Source organism: Grus americana, chromosome 8 (genome assembly GCF_028858705.1).
Source record: "Grus americana isolate bGruAme1 chromosome 8, bGruAme1.mat, whole genome shotgun sequence".
Classification (NCBI taxonomy): domain Eukaryota; kingdom Metazoa; phylum Chordata; class Aves; order Gruiformes; family Gruidae; genus Grus; species Grus americana.
Window position 1 is genome coordinate 21,182,053 of NC_072859.1, and position 12,471 is coordinate 21,194,523.

At 36.4% G+C, this 12,471-nt stretch overlaps 1 protein-coding gene across 19 annotated transcripts in view; it reads right to left on the reverse strand.

Annotated features, from left to right (window-relative positions):
* Positions 1-12,471, reverse strand: part of ADGRL2 (adhesion G protein-coupled receptor L2) — a 163,549-nt gene that overhangs the window by 5,707 nt on the left and 145,371 nt on the right. For 4 of the 19 annotated variants that reach the window (XM_054833280.1, XM_054833279.1, XM_054833277.1 and 1 more), the window contains 7 exons: positions 11,329-11,420; positions 10,428-10,472; positions 10,113-10,139; positions 9,277-9,445; positions 5,554-5,682; positions 5,039-5,135; positions 2,103-2,231 (listed from right to left, as the gene is read on the reverse strand). In XM_054833280.1, the coding sequence (XP_054689255.1) occupies positions 2,103-2,231; positions 5,039-5,135; positions 5,554-5,682; positions 9,277-9,445; positions 10,113-10,139; positions 10,428-10,472; positions 11,329-11,420 (688 nt within the window). Of the gene's footprint in view, positions 1-1,240; positions 1,293-1,795; positions 1,878-2,102; positions 2,232-5,038; positions 5,136-5,553; positions 5,683-9,276; positions 9,446-10,112; positions 10,140-10,427; positions 10,473-11,328; positions 11,421-12,471 lie in introns of all 19 variants that reach the window. The other 15 variants (XM_054833282.1, XM_054833281.1, XM_054833292.1 and 12 more) reach the window with 9 other exon arrangements.

A 12,471-nucleotide genomic window follows, 5' to 3' on the forward strand; every position in this document is an offset into this window, starting at 1 on the left:
TGGTTTTGGCTTTTTTTTGTTTTTTGGTAACACAATAAAGAAAAGGTTTTCCTACAGACACGAAGACATGTAAACTATGACAGCACAGTGCTTCCCAAGCAAAGGAAAAAGAAAAAAAAAAAAAACCAAAAACAAACTTTGAAAGAAATTAAACAGTCTGAACCATGGAAAGTCAGATGGTTAGAGCATTCCTAGAAAATCACTTTATCTACAGATATGTCTGGAAGTAAAGAAAGAATGGAGTGACTTTACTGAAATGAGACTGACCACTGTGAGGCTGCTGCATTATATGCAAGGCTTGGAGGAGTATAAGAAAAACGTTGTTCAGGAAAAGATTATGCATTTTCCCATTTTGTTTTTTTTTTTTTTTTTTCATCATTAAAGCTGCAGCTTATCCTAGAAAATTCAATCTTCTCTGGAAATATTGTTTTCAATTAAAAAGTAATTGCATTTTCTCATGAAAAGATTTTTGTCTTCAACTTTAAAAAATAGAGTAATAATTTCCAAATAAATTCTGAGTAATTTGCAAGTAATTTTGTATTTGTGTTATTGTTAACTCCTCTCCATGTGTACTGATTTAAACAGTGATGAGAGTTGTTTGAAAGGTCTCTTTAGGCTTTGATTAAACAACTTTGTAGTTTTGCAATTTCATATATGTTCCAAGATTTTTCTTGCAATGGATTTAGCAGCACAGAACATATGGCATTTATAAAAGTAGACAGCACATGGACCACATGCTGGCATTCATTTCCCTCATGAAAGTGATTTAATTCTATAATTTTAATTCTCTTTTCTTCTGCTAAACAGATACCAAAATATATCTGATAATCCAAAATGAGTTTTCTATGATATACTGCAGAGTTAAGCATGCTAGAATATATTCAAATTGGTTTGATGAGGCAAATTTTGTTGCCCATGATCAGGTAATTCATTTGAAATCTTTCCATAGCCTGTAGCAAGATTACTGTGGGAATGTAAAAATATCAGTAAATTGTTAAGCGTTTCTGCTTGACACTGCTTTGGTTTTAAACAGCAAATTATTTCAGCATTGCATAACTTCTGTTACCAATAGGGTTTGCTACAGACCTCATGTTGTTTCCCAAAAAGCAGTATGCAAGTACTTTTTGAATGTGGAAACATTTCATTTGCAAATTGTGAACCACTTGCCCGCTGAGTCTACTTCATGACCGCTAGTTATGTTTTAATTGTGCCCATTAAAAATCATGCTGAAAAAATTTACATTTGATAGGCAAAGTTAAGTTTTACTCCCATACTTGTCTCTCTGTAGGTTGCTAGAGGAAAGCATAAGGAAAGTAAGAAAACAAGAGAATGAAAATAGAAACTACAGTTCAGTTAAAAAGGAAACTTGAAATAAAAACTGGAAACAAGGTTTTATGAGCTCTTTATCAAAGATTTATCGTTCCAGTTACACTAAAGTGATCTTACGACTCATCAAACAGTAACTGCTACATATTTACTGATGAATTCCACCGCAGTTAAAAAAGGCAACTAGATAACGTAACAACAAAATGTTAGGTAAGTGATGACACCCTTTATTCCTACAGAACTAAACTGTTCTAACTGTTAATCTCAAGATTTTCCTACAGGAAAATGATCTACCATAAAGCTGCACTATACTATAGTTTAGATCTATTTGACGCTGGATACAATTTTCTACACTGGGGTATCCAAAGGTGTCAAGATGCCTTGCGCTGCTTTAGTATCTGATCCGTTCCATAGGCAGGTTTTTCTCAGCAAGCTTTAGAGTCAACCTTATATTGCATAGACATGATACCTCTAAGTGATATATATCTTGAAGATGGGCTCTCGGACCATGTGGTGTCAGTCCTGTAATAGTATATTAAGATTTATGCCACCTGTGTTAAAAACATGGATAATTATTGGTAAATACTGTTATGGCAAAGGCATTACTATAATATAGTGCAGTTTTACAAGCTGACATTGGCAATACTGTATTTCTCGAACTGACAGAAATTCAAAATGTACGGCTAGGGTATTGCAACTTGAGTTTCTATCTAGGGAAAAGAAGGGATTTGGAGCGAGCCAAGAAAAGCGGTTTTATTCAGGAAGTATAAGCACACCTGGTGAGTTAAACACAGGAGCTGAAGGGGCATTACATACAACTGTTTCAGCGAGCAATGTGTTATAGGGGTTGTTAGTGCCGTGTGGTCGAAGAAGAGGGTTTGTTAGTAGGTAATTGCCAGTCATTCCTAAAGCAAAAGAAACAGAAAAAAATGTCAGTTCTTTAATTTTCGGTTGACAGTTTCAATAAAGAATATTTTTTTATTCATCATGAATCATGTAGGACTTGTCAAATGTAATTCAGCTGAAAATTTCTGAATGTATTTGAGCTATGTATTTGAAATGGGAGTAGGAAAATACAGTTAGATTCCAGTAATTCACAGGTGCTGTCCAAATCCCCCAAGTAAACATCTGGTGAGAGTGACATTTACTAATGTATACAAAATCACTGTTACACAAGAATAGCAATTAAATGTGTAGAGATCAAGGTACTACTAAAGCTATTATAACTTTAAAAATGATCGTATGGAACACTTCTATCCAGAATTGAGAGAACTGAATTTCTCAAATTGAAAGGTATTGAAAAATCTCTTATGACAGGATCAGAGCTGTTATTCGCTTTATTAAAAACACACGGATAGTGGAAGGGTATTGCTGTTTTCAAACAGACAGTGGATGACAAACTGCAAGAAGCATTATCTTAGTATATGCAAAAGTATGCATGCTGAGGGGAAAGCAAAATATTTGCTCTAAGAAATCAGAGCATTCACATTTCCTCCTGGGACATTCATGCTGCAAATTTATCTGCCAGGTTTTAAAAAAGAATTCCTTGAATGACAAATTTTCTTTAAACAATCTGTTTACAAACAATGTAAGACGAAGCAAAACACGACATAAACAGATTTTTTTTTTAAACCCATTTTACATGTTAATGCAACACCATTTAAACAACTCTTGGAATAATTAGAAAAAAATCAGCATATTTTGAGAAATTATTAAAAAGTCAATTAATCTCTGATTTCTAGCTACTAGAAGAAAAACGGGTTGGAATAATGACAAAAAAACCCCACACACAAAATGCTGTGATCTAAAACTTCCTGTAAACATTTCATTAAGGTAAACTAGCCCTTTCTTTTCTATTGCATTGCACAGCAGTATATGAAGATCAGTGTATTAGAGACCCAAGGACAACCAAACAGCCAGCTATATTTTTCTAGTACTATTATTTTTATTTGGCAAGGACAAGATAGTGTATATTCCAAATGCTAATGCTTTTGTACCACCATAAATACTTGGTAGCAGAAATGAGCAGAAAATTCTAAGATTCAGAGAATTAGTGACTGATTGTGCTAATCTTATCTAAAAGTTTGTATCAGTGAACAACTAAGAAGGTTTTATCATAGCTTTTGTCAGTTCTAATGCACTTATTACTAGAAATACTAACTGAAATCTATTTTGCTGGGGGGTGTCTGGTTGTGTACTATGTTTAATCTTGGTTAGAATTACTACCTCTAATTTATAGGTAAGAGAATTTTTTTTCAATCCAAAATTTTTTTGCCGCCTTTACATGCTTGATTTTTATTTTAAAGGAAAAACCAACACTTTATCATTAATTACTGAACTACTCTTATACATACGTATGACTGAGATAGTGACAATATTACAATTGAATAAAGACGATGTCAATTTTTCTAATTAGGGCAGGACATCTCCAGTGACTTGAGACCACATCTCTGAAACAGGGAGAAGCTTCCAAGACCTCTGTTCAACTCAGAATTAACTGAGGGTGCAGCATGGTGAGAGCAAACCTCAGGAGTCAGAGACATCAGACTAGGGTGAAATCTCAGACTTTTATCTACAGTGTATTTACAAGATTTTAAGAAGACACTGGAAGGGAATGTACTTCTTTCCTGGGCATGAAAAATACACATTTTCTATTTAGGAGAAGTTACTTAATTTTGATTTTGCCAGAGGAACATCCACAATTCAGATGGGGGGAGCAGTGAGACACACAGGTCTTATCCGATTTCTATATGCCAAATGGCAAAAATAGAATCATGCTTTCTGAAATCTTTTCTTTTGCAAAATGCCACATTTTTTACTTCCAAAATGAATGTGAGTTGAGTACACATCCCTACTACCAAATCTTTAAAATAAAGAAGGGAGGAAAATTAGCTAGTTGTGGTTGATGAGGGCTTTACAGCAGCCCTGACAGTGGTGAATTTTCTGTCTGGAACTTTCTGAGTTGAGCAGGAACCGGCCGCAATGAGATCAGGGCTACGTGTTCTTCTCCTAGGGACGTGGGTGGAAGAACAGGCTTTGAACTTGGCTTGCACGGAGCATTCTTCCCTCCACTGCTAGCTCAAACTGCCTTAAAAAACACAGGGGGAAGGGGAGAAAGGGACATTCTGTCTCGGTTAATGCCCTTGTCTTCTAACTAGACATGAGAATGAGGTTACAGATTTCAAAGTCTATTTGAGCTGAGAAATTTGGAGTTTTGGCTTCCCTGTGCCTGAAAATCTGGATTCTATCCCATGTGACAGATATGATGCTCTTTGAAATAGAAAAGATAAATGCTTTACAGACATCTTTTGCATAGAAATGATATCAATTAGATTTCACTGGGAAAATTTCTGCACCTAAAAATCATCGTCAAATATGCATTAAAATGTTACTGCACTCATATTTCTGTTTCAGATTTAACCTATAAAGGTTAGGAAAGATTTAAAATTATGATCTTGCTTTTAAGTTAAATTATTGATGAATCTTATTTAAATACATTCCCACGAATGGAGGAATTCAACTTCTATAGCAGGGGGCCACTTGAGGGAACACGGTTTTAAAATGTCCTGGTGGATGACTTTAAAACTGCTTTTAGAGAACATTTGTTCCCGAATATTTTTTTCAAAACATTCTTTTCAATTCTTCTGTTAAATGATACAAAATCTGTATGAAATTTAAGGTTTCTAAAACTGAAATGTTCCCAGTGACTGACCTTGATTAAGTGTTGAAGTGCTGTTGATGTCACCTGAGATAAAAGACGATTCAGATTGTTTTCTCACAGTGTCGTTCCACATCCTCCTTATACGACTCTGTTAACATAAAGGAGTGAGACAGAAGCACAGTAAGTTACAAAAAGAGTTTTTCCTACTTATGTGCTATTATGTAGAATATTTGTGCTTATTTTGGCCTAAAGTCAGTCATTCTTCTAGCACGCAGTGAAACTCTTTTGTTATTAAAACTCTAATTTATTAAATTTCATTTAGATGAAACATGATGGTATAAACCTTCCTATAAACCAGACCCTCATTACAAGAAAAATAAGGTGTTTGCATTAGACCAAAGTAAAAGGAACTGTTTAAAAAGAAATCAATTCTACTATGCAGAAGTATGTATTTGCCATCTAAATGATAATACTGAGAAGACAGTTAGTGCTTCTGATTTCAACACATCTCAGTAGGCTTTTTATAAATAAGGTTAATTAAAAGATGCTGTCAAAATCTTTGTTACCTGAGTGCCAGAGGAATAGCGAGCACTAGTTCTTGTTGTTGATGCCTTCACTGAACTGTGGGGACTCTCAGTTGGTAGTCCATCACAGCAGTAGGAATGTCGGAAGCATTTGCTATATTCCTTACGTACCTAGGGGGGGAAACAAAAATGACTTAGCACAAAAAATAGTGTTAAATATCTCTGTTGGCAAAAACCTTGCATTGAACCTACTCACACATTTTTCAAGCAAAAAGATAATTCTTGTCTGTTGAATTGTTGGCCATTAGCAAAATCAGGTATCTTTCCCTAAGTAGCGAGAGCATTATCAGCTATCCAGGATTTTTGAACAAATTATTTCCAAGGTATACAATGCACTTCATTTAGATGTGCCTGAATAATCATTACTGAGTTATTTATGGGTTTATTTTTATTTTGTGTTCATACGGTAGATTAATATAGTTAAGTTTACCTGAATTGAATGCTGGCTGAAAACAGTCTTTTTTATATGACCTTTTGGTGCAGAAACCATAGAAAGCCTATGCTCCCATCCTAGCACGCCAGAAGGGCTGAGGTAACTAGCCTTTGCGCTGCTCGGTACTGCCCATAATGTTATCCCTTCCAAGAAAGTGTGCAAAACCTGCAATGACTATAAAGGCATTTTCATATAAAGCTACTCTGTGTAACTCAAACAGCTGCTAGCTGATATGGTCACACCTGCTTCAGGGTTGTACAGAGCTCACAAACACCCCTGTCCCGCTCCAGGCAGAGCGCCAGCTTTGCTGGTGCAGGCACCGTCAGTGTTCCAGAGCCAAATTTTGAACCGTAAAGGCTGGGAAATGAAGCAGCTTTCACTTTTAGGACCAAAAAATAAAATCCTCATTACTGTCTCTGCTGAACCTAGAAATCTGAATATACCTATGTATATGAGATTTTTGTCTGACAGAGCAACAAAACTAATTAATGATTCCAGTATTTGGCCTGCATTTATTCACCTTCTGTTTCCAGTGACCTATCGGAAACTGCAGTTTTGTAGTTTATGTGTGTTAACATTTGTCCTGAAAGTAATCGGGATTAATTTACATGGCAGTTAATTCCCTCATATTTGGTGACTGCTACACTGACCACTATTTTCATTCAGGTAACAGTGGAGTGCACACAAATCTCGGCAGCGTGACAGCATCAGTGAAAGAACACAGTGGATAAAATTTGTAAAGATGCACAAGCCTAAATTCGTAAATCTTCCACCAGATAATTAGGAATATAAATCTCTTCTACATCAGTAAGACTCCTGTCTTAAGTTTCTGGGAAAAGTGAGATTTCAGCTAATCTGGAAATTCTGTTTGACCTATGAATATATAGGACAGAAAGCAAGTTATGTGTATGTAAAAAGGGCAGAAGGGAAAATGCAAAAAGTAAATAGTGTGGATTTACATACACCATGTGCTGTTTTCAATATTACAAGAATTTTACTCATGGAATATTTCTATAAACCACAAGGTTGAAGCAAATTTGAATAGTTAGTGCTTTAACTTCAAGCTAGGGACAATAACTCATCTTTTTATAAAAGTATATGGTACATATTTTAAGCGAACCCCTGTGTGTATCAGCACAAAAGACACATAAAAAATGAAAACAGAAATGCACGGACATAGAATTATCATCTTTAACTCTGTAGTCTGAAAAACATAAGTCTATATTTATCATCACTAGATGGTATAACACCTAAGAAAATACAATCCTGAACACTAATGGATATTAAATGCTCCAAACCACTACACAGAAGAGACAATAGCAATCAAAACTATATTTTTACCCAAATACCACCCTCCAGGGCTGGTTTTGCCTAATGCCTATATTGCAGTGAATGTACATTATCTGTCAGTACTGCGCATTCCACTGTCATTATTTCTAAATTATAGCTTGTTGGAAACTGATGGAAGCAACAGCACTATCATCCTGTCAGAACTGGAAACATAATAGTTTTCACTTTCACAATTCTATTTCTCTGTTCAATTTAGTGACCAACTAGTAATAACAGAATAAAAAGACTACATTAGCTATGCAGACAGAGGATAGGATGATATCCAGTCAAAGGCACCGAAATTTAAAAACCTTAAATGGCAGCTTTAACATTCTTTCAGGTATAAATCTTATTGCTCTAGGTTATGCTTTTTCACACTTGACTGGTATTTTAATATTGCTTTTTGCTGACTCCACTTAATATAAAAACAATGCACAGCTGTAAAAAGAAATAAAAAAGGAATCTGTTTTTGATTTTCATGTCCAATACAAGTGGTAGAAAGGGCAACATTATATGAAACCCTAATCTAGGAATTATTTGCAGTTTGAGAATGTTTGCATTTTCTTCCCTCTCTTCTTTTCTTAGGCTCAATCTCCTCTCTAAGTGTGCTTTTGTTCTCCCAAAATGAGAGGAGTGCCGTGTTCATCTGGATAAAATTCTTTCTGTCTACCAGACCTTTTCTGAAAACATGGCTGCATGCCATTGTCTACACCAAATTTAGAGACGCTGATACTGTTAGAGCTGGACCACTTGAGAACATGCAAGAATGGGATTTTTGTACTTACACAGCAACGCTTTATCCAATGGTCTCAAACCATTTTATAAATATCAGTTAATTATGTCTCTGGTGAGCTAATTATAATGGGAGTTAATAATTGCTAGGTCTCCAGCCTAAAACTGGTAAAAATATTTAGAATCTAAATATTGCAAATTGGGTGTTTCCAAATGTGGGATGTATTGCATATTATGTTATTTTTTGGGGGTGGGATTTTTTGACATTTACTCTTCCTCTCAACTCCTGTTAGTTTAATTTGCTACGCCTTCTAACATAGGCTATGGGCTTTTTTCTTTTGTCCTTCACTAAAGCACCTCTAAGGCATCCTTGGAAGCAGTCTCCACCCTCAGTCTGGGGAAGAGGAGGGGTGCAGGGAACCCAAAGAGAATCCCACCCAGCTGCACCCTTCACTTCCATCTCTCCTGTTTGCTCCTCTCTCCCCTGCAAGCTTTCTCTCTCCCCAGCAGATCTGCTCCTTCTGGACCCCTCTGCTCCCACCAGGCGATGGGGAGCAGAACTAATTTAGCACATCCCACTCATGAGGGAAGGCTCGTGCCAGGGGATTCCAGTTTTTCCAGTTAAAAGCACGAAGCTGTTGGATTGCTGGCGAAGGCAAACACTTGAAAAAAAGTAGTCATGCCGGCATCTTTGGAAAACTCACCCCCTTAGCAGTTGTCTAGCGTTAATGACTACTTTTTTCTAAGGTATGCTGAAGTTATAATAAAATTAATTTTTAGATCTTGCCTAATTTTGTAATGAACGAGCACTCATAGTACAATCCCTGCCTATCACCTGTAGCTTTATGTGGCAGCTTAATGGGATCTCAGCAGAGGTGCTCTGCCTTGATCTGAGAAAGAGAGAGCGCTTCCAGGCTGAGATGGGCTGGCACTGTAAATGATCCTTTGTTTGCAGTGCTGCAGCAGAGGCAGGATTTGGTTCATAAAGGACTTTTGGTTGTAAGTCCAGACTAATACGTACCATATTACCAATGTTAAACAGTATGTTTTCTATAGCAATTTTCTTCCCCAAGCCTCAAAACTTCTCAAACCCAGGTTGGAAATGCTGCACCCATTTTAAACCCTCCCAGGCCACAGAGCAGTTACACGACTCCCACAAGCACACAGAGCAAGGAGTTAGAAAAGACGCATCTATGTTTTCAGTAACTTACTTTCTTTTGAAGGGCACAATGAAAGATGAAAATAAACATTCCTTGGAAAGCATTAAATACTGTGAAGAGATACGTCATCACAACAGTCCCCTCATTGATAAACAGCAGGCCAAATGACCACGTTAGGCCAAGGAGACACAGGAGAGCAAATGCACCCAGGACCCAGGATCTGTAAGAGAAAATTAATTTTAGTAACATTACTTACAAGAATGCACGTTGCCAAATTCAATATTAACATTTCAGTTCCTGCAGTTGACTTTTACTAGGTTCATATTCAAATGTAAAAATTCCTTGGGTTTAACCTTTTATCTATTAAAGAAAGAACAATTCCATTTGGTACTCTTAGTCTCCAGTGAAAACAGCAAGAGTAGATATGACCTTTTTCTTTCTCAAGAACTGCATAGGATGTCAAAACTATTTTGAAATGCAGAAGTATAGCACAAGCCCCAGCTACTCCATTGCTTTATCTGCTTTTACAAAAGAGATTGATAAATCTGGCTTAGCCACTAATCACACCATAGATTTTAAACAGTGGTGCTGCCATATGACACCAAATAATGTAACACAAATGCACAAAGGTTAAACAGCAGATTAAAAGCCTAGAGCCCAAATCTTTAATGCTCCGATAAACTCAGCTAAACTCAAGCTAGTTGATCTAACTTCCGCATGAAGAAACCCTGCTGAAATGTGACAAAAATATGGATATTGCTCTACAGAATAGTGAAAAAAAGATTCCATCATGAATAGGTTAAGGAAAAGGAATTGCAGAGAACGGCACAGAATGAAAGGGAAAGGGAATTTAGTCAGTGAATTCCACATCTAACTAATGATCTTACTTGATAAATGGCTTATTATCTTCATAGCTAGAAAGCATTATAAGCAGAAAAGAGAAACAAAATTATTAGACAGAATTGAAACAGAAATTAATAAGAGCATTTTTAATTGTCTATAAAAATTAGTCAAAATTAGGAAATTCAAAATGCAGAGGCAAGCAATTTAAAATTATAAAGGCATATAATAGTTAAAAATTCTTTAGCAAATCAGGTATCTCAAAACTAGTTAATTAAAATTAAGGGAAATCCACAATATTGACCGAGTTTGTAAAGTTAAAAATCATGCTAGAAATTTGTTAATGTAGGGTTCTATCTTACCCAGGTAAGTCCGTATTATAGTAGCCATCACAAACACGGTAATTACTGGTGTGGATGAGAAGACAGAAAGAGGAAAAGGAAGAAAAGAGAGAGATGCTAAAGATTAGCTCTCTCTCTCATCATGCAACATGCAATGAAGCTGATACTGACCTATCTAGAACATCTAGTTCACAATGTTAGCCTTACTGAAAATCTCCCTTTGCCATTTTCAACATTCAAAGCAAATCTGTAAGACCCTTTCTCATCCAACCCTCAGCGTTAGAAAGTTGCACCATCCCTTCAGTGTTGATAACAAAAACCTTCAGCACAACGTAAAGCTATGCAGAATACAGTAAAAGACTACCTAAGGAAGCAAGAGCTGCCAAAGCCTTGTTAATTATATAACACTTATACTACTCTGCAAAAGGGATACTGCAGTACAGCACCATGATAAAGTAAACATTTGTTAAATTAGCATGAAAACAGCAGATAATCTTCAAGTTAACAATAATAATAGAGTCAATTCTCTTGGGAGAACAGGATTACGAGTAGAAACTGCTCAGAATCCCTAAATCAAAAAGTCATTTAACAAAACAAACTTAATATAATCATATCGGCCATGCAAACAGGAACATCATTTTTGAACTGCATTTTAAATGCAAATGAAATTACTACAGTGCCATGGCATTTCCGTGAAACAGTTTCTTGGCACTAGTTCCAGTCTGAAATTATCTAGTTTTGACCGGCGTTTGTGACATTACAGCAACAATGTGACGAAAGCAGGATTGGCTCTGTTTGCTTCTAATTGACATCTGCAGTTGCTGGGAGACAATGGCATGTGCTCCTAATGGAGAGTAGCTTTCAATCAGTTCAGCAATCAGAAAATAATCATAGTTCTCATACTTGAACATAAAGCACTTACTTAATGTTTTCCAACCTGCTAGAGTCTGGTTTCAAAGTGTTTGAGTGCTTCACCATTTTGCACAATGTGATCACCAGGAAGATAAGATTCAGCTGTCAAAACAGATAAGAATGAAATTAAACTACATCAAGTAACAGGTTGAATAATGACGATGTTACAGACTAAACAAAAACCCCATAGTTTATTTTCAAATATGTAGTGAAACTGGGTAACTATATCAGACAGTCTGTAAAAGGTGATTGCAAATATGGATGAGGGGAAAAAAATGTTAGAAGTCCTTGCTTCACTTAATTTTCCAAAGTCACCTCATCATCATGAACCACCATGTTTAGCTCATGTCCAACACTTGTCATTGCCACTCTATAGCTCTGTAGTCCAGCATGTTGTGCTTGGCCCCTGTTCACCTTTGCCTGTCACCTCTGGCCCTGTTCCTCATCTCACTGACTTTCTCCGAGGGACACGGTTACCCCTTTACTGTACTATTGTAGCTGTCTTTTTAATCATCTCATCCGGCTCCTGGAATGTTTTTCGCCTTTGCTGGTTTCTCCCATTCTTTTTTTTTATTCCCTTTTGTTCTCACAAATTCCACTAGGGTCTTGAAAACAGCTTAAATGTAACCGAAGAAAAACGAAAAGAAAGAGAAAAAAGGAAAAGAAACACAAAGGCGTAGCAAATGCATCAAACTGAACAGTGCCATAGACGTGTGCTGGCGGTGCACTCTCCCACTGCCCTCTTTCCCTTTGTAGTCTGGATTCTGTGGAAGCGAGACTGCATGCCACTTGAAGGAAAGGACTATGCTGTCTTATTCTTGTTGTGTCATTCATATAGACAACACCAGGGAAGATACTGAAGGTAATTTTTTATAGTTTTCCTATTGTGAAACAGAATCACAGATATCAAAGATCCTAGGTGCCTTTCTCCTATCGATTTCAAAGCATGTGAAGAGTATAGGTAAGCCAGATACAAGGATGCCTGCAGAATATGGGTTGAAAAGTGGTATACAGCTAATTTGAGTAATTAGTACGTCCTGTCCTATATCATGCAGACAATTCAAATAAAATCGTATGTTTGAAAACGCTAATAGCTATGTCCTTTCAGGGAGAAGACATACATCCTTATCTAGTAGTGCAACGGTTCACAAGA